At 41.7% G+C, this 14833-nt stretch overlaps 1 protein-coding gene across 1 annotated transcript; it reads left to right on the forward strand.

Annotated features, from left to right (window-relative positions):
• The first annotated feature begins 4040 nt into the window (after positions 1-4040).
• On the forward strand, positions 4041-10986 carry pafah1b2 (platelet-activating factor acetylhydrolase 1b, catalytic subunit 2). Its single transcript, XM_062536871.1, has 6 exons — positions 4041-4341; positions 5211-5292; positions 6117-6206; positions 7822-7938; positions 8856-8978; positions 10695-10986. The coding sequence occupies exons 2-6, from the start codon at positions 5212-5214 to the stop codon at positions 10971-10973; spliced, it is 690 nt and encodes a 229-aa protein (XP_062392855.1). The 5' UTR covers positions 4041-4341; position 5211; the 3' UTR covers positions 10974-10986.
• The last annotated feature ends 3847 nt before the right edge of the window (positions 10987-14833 follow it).

Consider the following 14833-nt stretch of genomic DNA (forward strand, 5'->3'; position numbering starts at 1 on the left):
GGTATTACACAAACTATCGCTAATATAACCGCATCCAAAGTTGACATGGTTCTCCCATATGCCAGAAGAGGAGAAATGACCATTTTAAGCGGTGTGGACAACGGGAATGACTGCAAATGTGTTGAATGTTCACCGGTTTTAACAGAACTTATCAGACAACTTATTTCATTGAAATTAGGTCATAATATGAAACTGTAGACTGTATACTGTCGAATTGTGCGATGACGTGAAATTCAACATTTTAACCCCGAAGTTTGTTAATTGTGGATTTTCTCAAAATATCATTGTGCGCAAAGCGACTGGTTTTGCTTTGCAGGGTCACATATAGTTCAGTTTATTTGATTGTGTGATGTGATTTTGACAGAAATGGCTATAAAAGTTACTGTATAGCAATTATAGTAATGATTCCAATGGTATTTATATTGTCACTGAATTATCTATACATGATCTAATAAATAATAAAAACAAATTTAACCTGACATACAGTATGGACTTTAACAGCTGCCTGCCACCTGTGATACAGTATAAGGACCACTAGAGGGCAGTCAGAACCATTTAGGACTCTTAACTGCAGAACATTCCTTGCCTTTGAGCGACTCTTTCTGTTCAAAGCCTGTCTGCTTTTCGTTACTCTTTGATCAGGCCATGTTTTGCCCTAGCAGTCAAATATTTGTTTGTGTGCCGCAGCTTTACAAATCCTTATTTCTGGTCTTTTTACTCCACTTTGAAGTTTGTGTTCTCAAACCATATGGTTCCTTCTTTGTGCTTGTTTTTTTCTCTAATAGCCTCTATTGTTGTTTTATTTGATCATTTGTGTTGGACAACAAACACACTAGATCTATTGCATGCACCAGTCTGCTAAAAAAAAATATTTATTGGAGGTATAATAACCTAAAATAATAAATAAATAAATACATAAAGAATATAAATAATATATAAATAATAAATATGTATTTATTATTATCATAATAAATAATATCCATTAGACACAGGATGTACTCTTACAATCAGGTTGAGGATGCACCCCTTTTCTTGGGGGTAAGTCAACAGTGGATAAAAAATGTTGCCATAGAATTCAAACTTTTGGATTCAACTGATATTCCATTGGTCATTGCGTCTCACCATGTGACCATTAATTGGTGTGTTTTACTTGGTGCAGCACACACATGTTTTAACTCACTTTCAGGAAATGCAGAAATACGTTGTTAAAATTAGTCAGTGGACCTGGCAGTGATAGTTACTGTAACACTTATTGTGAGTGGTTCCCCATCATCTGAGGTGCGCAATCTGGGTGTTATCCTTGACTCCACTCTCTCCTTCCGGTCTCACATTAACAACGTCACCAAGTCTGCCTTCTACCACCTCAGAAGCATCTCACGACTTCGGTCCTCACTCACACCCTCAGTAACCGAGACACTCATCCATGCCTTCATAACCTCCCGCCTGGACTACTGCAATGGTGTTCTGTCTGGACTGCCCACCAAGGCCCTTAGCAGACTCCAGTATGTTCAGAACTCAGCTGCCAGGGTTTTAACCCACACAAAGCCTTGGCAGCATATCACTCCCGTTCTCCAACAGCTTCATTGGTTGCCAGTTAAGTCACGCATCGCCTACAAGATCCTCCTGCTCACCTACAAATCTCTCCATGGACTCTCACCTCAATACCTCACTGATCTCCTCCACCCCTACACTCAGTCACGCTCCCTGCGGTCCTCTGACAAGGACCTGCTGGCCATTCCCCGCACCAGGTTGCGGACTTTTGGGGACAGGGCTTTTTCTGTCAATGCTCCCACACTCTGGAATACCCTACCACTCCATGTCCGCTCTGCCCCGTCCCTGTCCATGTTCAAAAAGCACCTCAAAACATTTCTCTTCACAAAGTCCTTTGACCCCTAACACCCCCCCCCCTTCCCTCTCATTTGTTAAGCGACCTTGGGTATTATGAAAGGCGCTATATAAATCCAAGATATTATTATTATTATGGATAATGGATAATTACAGTTTTTCTCAGATGCTTAGGTGCATTTTTCAGATCAGAATTGTAATTCACAAAACTGTTCGTTAAAGCTCCATCTCATCACTTGTGCACATCAATGAAGTAGTTTCTTCCCATCTTGAACAAATGCTTTACATCCATGCCACTGATTTTGTGCAAATCTCTGCTGGTTTTTTTGTTCGTTTTTTTTTTTATCATTATCATTTATATTTTCAATGTCATGTTGAATTCCTTGCTGAATTTGAAAATACTTAAGTATACTTAGCCTACATACTGTCATATTGACAAGATAAATGTTCGACAATTTTGACATAAACAGTGTCATTTTGATTGCACTGACTATTTTGCATATACATATTTGCTTTTGAGGCATAAACGCATTTTGAGCAAGAAATGCACAAACTCTTGTGCAAATGCTCATTATGATTCAAGAAATGCACCAAAACGATTGAGAAAAACTGTAACTTACCAGTGTGAGTCCTTAGTGCTGCTGCCTGTCACCTGTTATGAAATATCATCACCACTAGAGGGCAGTCAGAGCCCATTGGGACTAGTGAACTGCTGTCAACCTAGGCACTGCTGGACTTTCTTGTCCAGTGATGTGGTGTTGCTATTCCACAGTGTTGGAGAGTATTGGAGGACATGTAACAGGATTATGTATTAAAAAGCACGATATGAGTAACTGTTTTTAAATACAGTTATAATTTAAATAGATGATATTCAGAATACAGTGACACTGGTCAGAGGGGATTACTTTTTAAATCACTGATTTAAAAAGTGTATTATTACTGTATTATGTCCCTAGAGGGTTTCCGGCTGAAATGTTCAAAACCAACGCAGATACTTTGAAATTAAATTTAATCAGACTTTAGCATAAAGCTCTACAAAATGTTGACTCTTGATTTTTTACCTTTTTATTTGTCCCCAAGTTCCATTAGCTCAATGTTTCCTTTGTCACCGGAAATGCCGGTTTGTTTGTGCACTTAAAAGAGTCTGTGACCAAATCATCTCTTGACCAGACCGTGTGCTCTAAGGTGCCTCCTCTCTGCCTCTCTTTCACAGGAAGTAAAATCAATTTAGCTGTAGGCCAAAAGGACATGTAGGCTATCCATTTATTTTGTAAAGTTAATAAAACAAAAAGCTATGAATTGCAATGTTATTTGGGCAATGTTAGTTCTAGTTGTGGCAGCTGTTGTAGGTTCTTTGACACCATAATATTCATAACGTTTTTATAGTCCAGGCCTATGGGTTACACTGTCTGTAGGTCTTACAAATTCACATAACTGGACACAACAGTCTCATCCACAGTTAACCTATACAGTATGAGACTGAGACAATGCCGATGTAATTCAAAATATTCACATTTTTAGGACACGAAGGCCTATTCGTAATCTGTAGAGGAATAACCTTCCCAACAGGTCCTCTATCATGTGCACTCCCAGGAATTAGGCACCTGTTAAGTCACCTGTTACAAGTCACCATTGATGATGGGTAGACGAGATGTTGAGTGTGTGGGCCCTCCAGAAATCGATGTCTTCTATTCTTCACTTTAAGGATGTTGTTCAACCTTGAGACCAGCCAAGCAACCTTGTAAAAGTAAACGGCTTCACAAGAAAAGAGGAAAACATCAGGCAGTCTGAATCCCTCTGTGAAGAGAACAGAAGACCACAGTCAAGGGAAGGAACCAACCTCAAAGATGGATGCACAGGATGGTCCAATATCCCAGTGTTTTGTTATCTCGGAGGTCTCTTACCATCTTTGGACAGGTGCCTGCATGTTGGCTATTCCAGACAGGCTACAGAAATCTGTATTGCCAAATAAAATGAACTTTGAATCAAAATTGGCCAAGGTGTGAATGAATGATTATGGGCTTAACTGTAGGCTAGATAATCTTTATTTAGCATTCATAAATTGGTCTTTACCTACACGGCATCACCACTAGATGTCAAATCACGCTTTTACGGCACAGGGGCGGTGCATGTTTTAATGGGAAGTGCGTGACGACGACTTCTGGAGGCGGAAGTAGTGTGTAACAACGAGGGCGGTAACGCTGGAAGAGAGCGGGAGGCAGGGGTGGTATGGACAATCGACACGCTTCTACCAAAATATTCTGTGATTTACTAACAACATTTGCGTAATCACGTTTCAAAGACTATCTTAGAGGGTACGATAGTATGACAACTGTTGGTTACTTCGACGCCATCTAGCAGAATAACAAAGGAGGAGAAGCCGAGCGTGCGTAACAGCAACATCCGCACCACCACAACACCACCAGCATCTTCGATCAGACTGACTTTAGTGCACTGTGCAGTGTACGTGACAGAATCTTCTTCACCGTCTACTAGGTACGAATCACGAGCATATAGGGTTTGCTACTAACTAACACGTTTAGATGCAAATAGATTTTTATTTTCCCACTTTTCGGCAAAATATGAAATGGACAGTTGACTGCTGATGTTTGCCTTTTGAGCTTCGATGCTATCAAAACGAATGCTTACACATTTGCATTCACCAACGTCAGAACACTTTTCTATACATTTTGTTTTGTATTTGTAGGCCCTGCCCTAACATCGGTCCCATTTTTATTATTTTATAATTCGTCTTATTCGTCACAGGCCTCCATGAAGTAGCCTAACGTCAGTGTGCTCTCTATCTGTCAGCATCGAGCTTCTACAGCATCATGTATGACCGAGGCCTTGAAACATACAACCGGGTCCTTTGTGTTAGCGGCTATACGGGGATCATATGGTCTCGTCTTTCATCTTTGGGGATAAGGGTGGAAGCTATCCAAGTCTCTGCCTTCACCTTGTAATCGGATTGTTGTTGTGCAGGTTGCAAAAGAAGATCAAAGAATTGAAAGCGAATGCAGGGTGGAGGCTACTGTTTGTTTGTGCCTCATACTGAACAGTGCGCGGTCACCGTTTTCTGTCAACAAGGCTGAATCATTGCACAAATTGTTAAATTCATCACCAGATATCAACTCAGTAACAGCTGAAATAGCAAAAATAACGTCTCATAAATAAGAACATTCTTTTAAAAAGTCCTTAGCAGTAAGCAGATCCACCTGAAGATGAACCTTTAAAAAGTTGAATAGGGCCTACTAAAATTGTGGGCGTTTTAATAGTTCACGGATTGAGAATGACTTTCTGTAGTGTCCTTGTTAAGTGTGCCGTTTAAGTAATTAGGTTGAATGCTGTTGCTGTTGCTGTTGCAGGATGAGTGGGGAGGAGCAAAACCCTGCTGCTGTGCCTGTCCCTGTACAGGATGTGCAAGGAGACGGACGGTGGATGTCCCAGGTATGTGTGTGTGTGTGTGTTTGTGTGTGTGTGTGTGTGTGTGTGTGTGTGTGTGTGTGTGTGTGTGTGTCTTTGTGTACTCTACATTAACACAATAATCTTTGGCCATTTTAACATGACCCCCACCCCAGCACATTGCTGACAAGGGCTTTTCATCACGATGAAATGTGATCCATCTATCGGGTCAGTTTGAATGCTCTCATGCAGCGATATACTTAAACTACGCTGCCTATGTGGGCTGTGGCTGACTTGAGTCACTATTGTTGTTACACGTTCTTGGTGAACCCTAGTCTGTCTCTGGCCAATAAACACAAATTAAGAGGTCCAAGGTCCAAGATAGGGATGTACCACTATACTGTATATTGGTTATGTTGACTGGTATCAGCAAACAATATGACAATTACCCTGTGCGCTGGCCGATGTTTTTCTGTTGTGTTGTATCAATTCTGCACTAGCTAAATGTTATGCAGTGTTATGATGTGTTATGTGTAACGCAGTGCACAGACTGTTACATTGAGAGGTAGTGCTATGAAGGGCTGAAAGACTTGGAAATGCTTCAAGTTTTTGTTTTATTTTAAATAGCCAACAATGTTGTCTCCCTGCCACAAAAGTACATAATTCCAACAAAATTTTAGTAACAATGTTATGTTATTGTAAATGTCTGTATTGACCCTCGACTTTCACAATTGGTGCATCCCTAGTCCAAGGTGCCAGACCAGTTTGCCTTTGAAGATGAAATAAGAATCTCAATCTCTCTCTCTCTTTCTCTCTCTCTCTCTCTCTCTCTCTATGTCTCTCCCTTTCTCGCTCTCTTATGTTTGTAGCACAATCGCTTTGTGATGGAATGTAAGGATGCTGAACCAGACGTGCTGTTCATCGGAGACTCTATGGTTCAACTCATGCAGCAGTATGAGGTTGGTGCTAAATTATTTAAGTGTGTGTCCTCTTGTGTGTTCAGTCATGGAACTTTCTTTTCTCTGCTTTATTTTACTTAGTGTCCTCCTGATTTAATTCATAAATTGTTCATTTGTCATTGGGTGTATTCGTATCAGCTGAAAGTAAATTCCTCTGCATTGGTGGTTGTCTGGAACTGGTTCATGGAGTTGAAATCTGCAGCCACGTAATAGAGCTTTAAAGTTCGCCTAAGAAAAAGCTGCCATCTTTGAGATCCAGTATCTTGCGGTTTTTATTATGGGAAAATAACATGGAGATTTTCAATTATCTGTTAACTCATGTGGGAACGAAGAAGTCTGACATGTAGACGTTTTGCTCAACACACTTTTGTCCCCTGTCTTCGAGTGAGTACTTTGGTCTTCGGTACGTTTAGACGGAAAACTTAGATTTTTGCTACCCCAGAGTTAACTTTCAATGCAACTTGCCATAGGTAAGTTACCATCAATTTACACCCGGATCTCCTTATATGGACGAAAATGGCAGCTTTGGTTCCTTTTTGTAAGCGGACTTCAGAGGTCTATAGAGCTCAACAGTGACCACCCACTTCTGTGACGGTTCAGGCTGTGGAACTAAGTTTCCCATATTTTCCGTTGACATTTGGAAAAATCTGTATATTAGGAGTTTTAGGCTTTGCCTAAGGCTGGCCAGTGATGGAGTGAATCATAAAAAAAATGGCAAGGTGTGTGCTTATTTTTATTTCTGAGCAAAGAAGAAAACATTTCTTTCTATGTCTGGTGTACGTCTAGAGACAATAATGTGGTTTTCAACTCCCTACACATGAAAAGGAAGAAGATTTTCCTCTTGCCTTAGACATTGTAGCATCTGTGCCTTTCAATACTCACCATTGAAGATGATAGTCTTCTTAAATCAGCATGTCCCAGATTATGATTGTAGACCTAATCTACACTTTAAAGAGCCCCTGGCTGCTATCACTCTGCTTGAAATGATCCCCAGATCTGTACAGAAGTACGGTTACACTGAACGATTTCAGTAACAGTGTAAGCAAAGAGATATGATGTGTGTGCAGTTATTTCTATTTAGTAGCAAGCAGTACACATGAATAACAGAGGTGTAACAACACACAAATGTTTTTTTTTAGCAACAAAAAGATCGCTTCACTACACAGTGTTGACTTTACTCGATTTTATTCAAAACGAACAATCTGCTTTGCATACAGCGTCCTCAGGTTCGCTCAGGATACCTTGGTTTTGGTTTGATTTTGTTTATTTTTTGGGTAGGGTGGTGTAGTGGTAACGTGTAGCCGCACCACTTTGTTAGGGGAGATGGTGAAATAGAACAATAATGTTGTGATTTACATGTGTTATGTAAGGGATAATGTATACGGAAAATAAGTCCCGACAGGATGAACAGAACCCCGACGCTGCGTAGGGTGCGTGTGGGGTGTGTATTGGTTCTGTCTCCTTGAATCGCGATGTAAGATTGTGGATGATTGTATCACAATACAACGATTGGTTCTAGTTCACATATTGTTATTGAATGATGATGATGAAGATGATGATGATGATATCATGGGTGATTGTTTTGTTGTTGTTGTTGTTTTTGTTGTTGCTGCAGGTGTGGCGGGAGCTTTTCTCTCCTCTTCATGCTCTTAATTTTGGCATTGGAGGGGACACCACCGGCAACGTCCTGTGGAGACTTCAGAACGGGGAACTGGACAACATCAGACCTCGGGTAGGACGTGATTTAATGGCTCCAGTAAACTTGGGTATGACAGCAAGGTTGATTTATGTAGACTGCACGAGCAACTGTAATACACAGAATCGTAGGCTACGGAATAAGAATAGGAATATTTTCTATGAGAATTCCTCTGCTATGTATTTCTAGTCGGTTAGTAGATATAAAGCTTAGGCTGTTGTCACATTTTGAGATTGTCATCTTAAATGTATGACACAGACACTGCCAGATATTTTTTTGCAGGGTATTTTTGGTTGTAAGACTGTGACAACGAACATGCTTGAACCTCTCACAAAGTGCATAGAACCACCGTTTCAAAGCCATGAAAATAGTCTTTAAATATCTGACAACTAAAAATCGCTGTGTATACCAGACTTGAGAAAGAATGTGTGTGTGAGAAAGAGAGACACAATTTGACAGCTATACCATTTTCGTCAGATCTTGCACATGTGAGTGCACCAAAGAGAGACAAAGAGATTTATCATATGCTTATCCCCAACAATTAGTCATACATAGCTGTACTTAACCTATATGGGCTGTTGATTCAGCTAAACAATAAAACATAAAAAGGCATAAGGGTTCCTGTAATTCTTCACTTGACCCCGAGTTTTGATCCTTACAACATTACCCCACAGAGGAGGAAAAGTATGATACCACTTGTATTTTAGTGGCATGCAAAATTTGTGAATCCTTTACAGCCCTTGAATCATGAGCGATGCTGAAAGCTTTGAGGAAGACCTCTGTGCCCCAGATGGCCTAGCTTGAAACCCATATGCAAGGATTAGGTGCACTGTGCATCGCATTTTCATGTGTACAACTTCTCTCTGATGTCTTCAGAATGGGAACACGTGAAATGCTTCAGGCTTGGAGAGAAAGGTACTGTGTATTTGACTCTGCTTTGTTTCCCTTCGTAGGTGTCAGTTGTGTGGGTAGGAACCAATAACCACGAGCACGATGCTGAACAGGTTGCCGGGGGGATTCTAACCATCACACAGTACCTGCGCTCATGCCTTCCGAGGTCTAAAGTCGTTGTCCTGGTAAGTCTGTGTATCTCATCTTATCATAGTGTGCAATTGAATTTGGTTGGCCTTAGAATGAATATGAAGCAAAGAGAATGTCCGCCCACAGAAGTAGCTCCCAAGCTTTAATTAAAAAATGGGAATGTTGTCGTATTTATAAAATGTTAAAACCAGTCACATAGTTACTGTAACAGTCTAAAAGTGGTGCACATAGTTATTGTAAACTTTTTCATAGTTAAAATATCTTAATTTTAAGCTATGATGGGCTCTATCTTGGTTGCTTTCATTGAGGAATCTCTCAGCTGCTTGCTTTGTTCCATTGCGCCGCCTTGCTCTCCTGAAAATCAGTTGAAAGAAGTGCTCAGCTGTGATCTGCTTTTGTTGGCAGCGGTCTTATGTTTCGGATATTGCCAAGGGGTAAAATGATTATGCCAAGCACTTTTGTTCAATTATCATGAACATTTGAAAGTAGCAATTCGATGATAAGGCTAGTCCAACTTAGATCTTAATTAGAAGCCTGGTCTGGTTTTTATGCTTGTATAAAACCTCTTGAAGCCCACCAGATCACCCACTTGAGCTAGTTCTATGCTGCTTAGATTGTGCGCACAAAAGTTACGAGTGGACATCACTGCTTAAAATATGTATTTTCCACTTATAAAAGCCAGGCAGTGTTAGCTGGAATTCCTACTTGTTTTAACATTTGTCAATGTGGAGAATGTTGCTTAAATTGTTAGACTGGTTAGATTTTTCACAATGCAATTGTTCAGTTCAGTTTACAGAATTTGTGAGTACCACCAAAGTAAGCTACTGTCAAATTCATTCAGATTTACCAGCATGGTCAGCATGTCTCAATGCCTCTTTTATTACCTCCGCCAAGAAGGTTATGTTTTCATCAGGGACCGGTGTTTGTCTTTGTTTGTTTGTTTGTTTGTCTGTCTGTCTGGCTGTCTGGCTGGCTGTCTGGCTGTCTGTCTGTCTGTTAGCAAGATAACTCAAAAAGTAATGGATAGATTTCAATAAAATTCAGGGAAGGTCAGACATGACCCAAGGAAGAAGCGATTACATTTTGGGAGTGATCCGTAACACCGTCGGGATTCCGGGAGCCATTTGTGTGTTTCGCTTAGTGGTGTAATGGCATGGTATGGCCACGTTGTGGCGATCGGAATAGTTTAGGTTCAAATGTATGACAACCTAGGAAGAACAATACAGGCGGAGGTCTGTGCTCTCTGAGTGCTTTTCTAGTTTATACTGTAATCAATTTGTATAGTATTTCCCATCTTTGAGCAAATGTTTTATGTGAAAGGACTTAAAGACCAGATCCATATACTGTAGACAACACGTAGATCCAGATCCTGTGTCCTCTAGGCCAGAGTGAGGGATTTCTACAGTATATAATTCTGATTGCTATGAGAAGCCAATGAAGAGTAACTTACAGCGTTACATTTGTCTCCTTTGGCTGATTAAAGACCAGGTGTGCCACTGCATTTTGAATAGGTTAGAATAGGTTAAAGGTCTCACCCACTCTTTTAGTCTATGTTCTTGTTTACAGTGTTCATGCACTGCACTCGGTACTATTTTGAACCTCTTCGTTTTTTCTGTGTTCTTCAAACAACTCTATGAATTTGGCTGTATACAATATACCAGCCTTACCTTGCCCAGCCAGATCCCAGATCTGGCACCCATCTGTTGCCAGTGCTTCTCTTCACGTGTCCTCCCTGTATTCTCTGTCCTCAGGGTCTGCTGCCGCGGGGAGAGCTGCCCAACCCGCTGCGGGAGAAGAACGCCATGGTGAACAGCCTGCTGCGCTCGACGCTCGACCGCGTGGGGCCCGTCCAGTTCCTGGACATGAGCGCCGCCTTCGTCCACTCCGACGGCGCCATCGCCGCCAGGGACATGTTCGACTACCTGCACCTGACCGCCAGCGGCTACGGCACCATCGCCACGCCCCTACACGAGCTGCTGCTGCAGATATTGGAGGAGACGCCCCAGGAGAGGCGGGCCTCCCTGGTCTGAAGGGCAGGAGGGAGGAGGGAGGAGGGAGGAGGGAGGAGGGGGTTGGCGTGAGAGGACCGTCTCTCAGTCACTCCCGTGGGGTGGGGGGAGGGGGGGTTCTGTCACGTAGCAATGAGAAATGAGGGAGAATCGAAAGTGTTGGACAACAAATTGGAGAGAAAGAAAGAAAGAGAGAGCGAGAGAGAGAAAGAGAGAAAGAAAGAAAGAAAGAGTGAGAGGGAGGGCTTAAGGATGAGAGAGTGTTCTTAAGCTAATGTACAAAAAACAGAGGGAACTTAATTCAGCTCATATTCACACTAATTGTCACACAGTCAGAGAGAGACTGTGAGAGAAAGAGAGAGAGAGACAGAAATAGAGAGAGAGAAGGCTAAAGGCAATAGTTGAGTCTGATTTGTACATGACATACAGGGTAAAGATTTTTGACTAGTGCCCCCTGGTGGATGTTGTGCAGAGATACACTATTTTCCACCCATGAAGGCAACCTGAAGCACCCAATAGAGAGCTGTGATGCGTTTAAAATGTACATACACCGTTTGTAATATATAGCAAAGATATAACTGACCTATTGATTTTAGTTAACATAGCTTTTAGTTTTGTCTTATTCCACCCCTCGAAAAAGTGGATTTGATATGGTATATTGTAAATGACTCCACATTTTATTTGAATCTGACACACTATGATAGAATGTCAGACTTATGTAACTGTAGGCGATGTCATCTTGGCTTTGTCCTTCCCAGACCTGTCTAAGCTTCCAAATGCACAATTTACTGTTTCACGACTCCATTGTGTCATTTTTGCCGTGCCAGACCGCCTGTGAATTGTAGCGTGGCTCGCTCTGTCTGCTGATTGTGTCTCTTCCAGAATGCCAGAATCTCAATGCCTTCCCACGACAGCGGCAGCAGTCAGCCCCAAAGAGCCGAAAAGATCTCAACACTAAAAAAGCCTTTTACTGATAGTATCTCTCTCTCTTGTTCTCCCACTCACTCACTTACTCACTCACTCACTCACTCAGTTGACTCTATTGCACGCACCCATTGAAGATATACATGAGATATACAAGTGATGTGAATTCTTTTGATTGTTCTCACGCAACGAATGCACTTACTTCACGTCTCTCTCATAGTCTTACTCTCCTTGTCAGCCTTTCTCTTAGCAACTTTTTTTTGGGGTGGTTTTTTGTTTTTTGTTTTGTTTCATTTTCCCCCTTGTCTTTTGTGTATAGTTTGTAGGCTATATGACTACGTCTCTGTATTGCTTTCCGGCACCTATGCCAGTCGGATTTGTCACTATAGTAACACTATTCACTCGTGACGTCATTCTGAAAATGACCTGCACACTTGTGTCGAACAGAATAGACCCTGGAAAATATGTGTTTGTCTGTGAGAGTGAGTGAGTGAGCGAGTGTGTCTGGCCTTAAAATTCACTAAGATGGATACTGCAACCTCCATTGAGCATCCAATGCACGACCGTGGTGTCTTAAGCATTTAACATGCTTCTCACCTGTCCCTGCATCTCGGTCTGTCTGTTACAGGGTGTGTATGTGAGTCTGTGTCTGTTAAAGGGTGTGTGAGTGTGCGTGCGTGTGTGCGTGTGTGCGTGTGTGTGTGTGTGTGTGTGTTTGTTTGGGAATGCAAAAGCGTACCTGAGCATTAAACTGCATAAGCTTCCTTTAGAGCGTTGTGTGTTTGTGCGCTAGGTGAGGTGTAAATAAGCATACGTCTGTATATATAACATGTCAGTGTTGAGCTTGACGAAGTAGTGTTGTGCGTGTACTGTGTCTGTGGTGGCGTCTAACAGAAGTCCCCCCCTCTGACTCGGAGCTGTGAGCACTCTGCCTGGGCCAGTAGCACATCCCTGTATTCAAAGCATTCCAATAAAGGGGTATAACCTGTCAGCCTGTCTCATGTGTTTGTTTGCGATGCTGAAGGCAAACATTCGTTTGAATGAAGCCATAGAGCTGATTATGCCTCTTGGGTGCAGAAATAACCTCACATGATTTATGATGTGCTGTATAGAAAAAAAAACAGTGGAACTGCATGTCCAGTATACAGTACGAGTATAATAAGTCCATTCTCATTGGACTGTATTTTTTTCATTCTTATCATTGGCACGTGACTCTTAGCCTTACTCTGCCTGTCTACGCACTTCTGCTCAATTTCTGTTCCCTTCAGTACTCCATCTGGGATACCTTGATCCACTTTTGTTTACTCCAGCAAGTGCACCTCCGCCCAATCAGCGAACAGAGGGCGTTCCTCAGAGCGATTACATTTAAGTTTCAAGCTGTTTCAAGCATTTGTCATTACCAAATGTTAATGATTGAACGCCAATGATTTCAAACTTCAGACAAGCGTCCACAAACCAGGAAATAAACGTTTGCCAATGGATCTTGGCCAGACTCTGCGAAGTCAGAGTCATGGTTTTCCAGGCTACGAGGCTCTTACTCCATATGTAAATATAGTTCTAGCTATGAGTAAAATAAAGTCAGTTATTTCAAGGCTATAATTAGGTTTGACATCCCAAATGCAAAATAAATGTCTATGCAGAGCGCATATACTGATTGTAGTACAAGAGGTTGACCTCTAGATGGTAGCAGAGAGGCGTTTGGGTGCAGCTGTTCTCAGTGTGGGATGTCTTTTCAGCTGGTCTGATATTGTCGCCATCCTTTGTTTTGTTTCTGATCAAATAATCCTTCCCTTCCCCAGAACAGATAGGGGAAGGGGTCCTTATCAGGGAACCTGATAACAGTGGACTGTGCAAACAAATCCCACATTAATCAACTCCAGAGTCCACTGTTAACCAGGGGAACCTTGATGTTTGAATGGATTTGCAGCTTGATGGCTAATGGCTGCTACATTGTTATCCACTGTTGTCCCTAACCATATTACCCAATAACTCATGAGGTCATAGGATCAAGTTGTGTTCCAATAGCCTCTCTAGCTCAGCAGTTCCTGATAGGATAGCTAATTGATTAAGATGGGGTTTACTGCCAATACAACTCTATTTCATCATATCTCAGCAATATCATAGTATCAAACACATCTCTCCTGTCTGAATTTATGCTACCAAATACGCTATATGGACAAAAACACTTGGACACTTTATCATGCAGACTCATAAAACCAAGCCCCTGGTCATGCAGTCTGCACTCTCAAACATTTGTGAGAGAATGTGTCGTTCTGAGGAGCTTAGTGAATTCAACTGTGGTAGGCCTCGCTTTGTGCACATAGCAAGGTCCATAAAGATATGGTTGGGTGAGTTTGGTGTGGTCGTGTGGAAGAACTTTACTGGCCTGCCGAACCCTGACCTCAATTGAACACCTTTGGGATTTTGAAAGCTTTTAGGCTATAGATTTAGAATGGGATGTTCCTGTAGGAGTAATGGCCTGGTGTCCCAATGCTTTTGCACGTATGAATCACATTTGAAAGTGTGTTCAGTCTTATCCAGCTTAATGTCATTTTTTTTTGTAACTTTCACATATTGTTAAAACACCATGTGCTATACAGTATAATTTGTTATGGGGTAATCTGCCAGCAGATTGCAGTTCTTAGAATCTTCAGCATGTATAACGAGGTCTGTGACACGTTGCCAGGTGAAGTAAAGTCATTTCAAAACCATACATTTTTACTGCTACAATAATTACCTTTGGGACCAGGAGTCAGCATATCTAATCAGCAACGCTGTGCTTTTTTATCTTGTCCATACAGAACATGCATGTACACGACACACACACAGGCCTACACACACACACACACACACACACACACACAGACACACACGCACACAGAGGCCTACACACACACACACACACACACACACACACACACACACATACTGTACACATACAAACACATGTGTACACA

Source organism: Sardina pilchardus, chromosome 5, assembly GCF_963854185.1.
Source record: "Sardina pilchardus chromosome 5, fSarPil1.1, whole genome shotgun sequence".
Classification (NCBI taxonomy): Eukaryota; Metazoa; Chordata; class Actinopteri; order Clupeiformes; family Clupeidae; genus Sardina; species Sardina pilchardus.

Excerpts from the sequence above, each read along its gene's own strand:
- pafah1b2 (XM_062536871.1), top strand. The coding sequence starts at position 5,212 with ATGAGTGGGGAGGAGCAAAACCCTGCTGCTGTGCCTGTCCCTGTACAG. Across the intron at positions 7,939-8,855 it reads TGGACAACATCAGACCTCGG|GTGTCAGTTGTGTGGGTAGG; the intron begins GTAGGACGTGAT and ends TTCCCTTCGTAG. Across the intron at positions 8,979-10,694 it reads GGTCTAAAGTCGTTGTCCTG|GGTCTGCTGCCGCGGGGAGA; the intron begins GTAAGTCTGTGT and ends CTCTGTCCTCAG.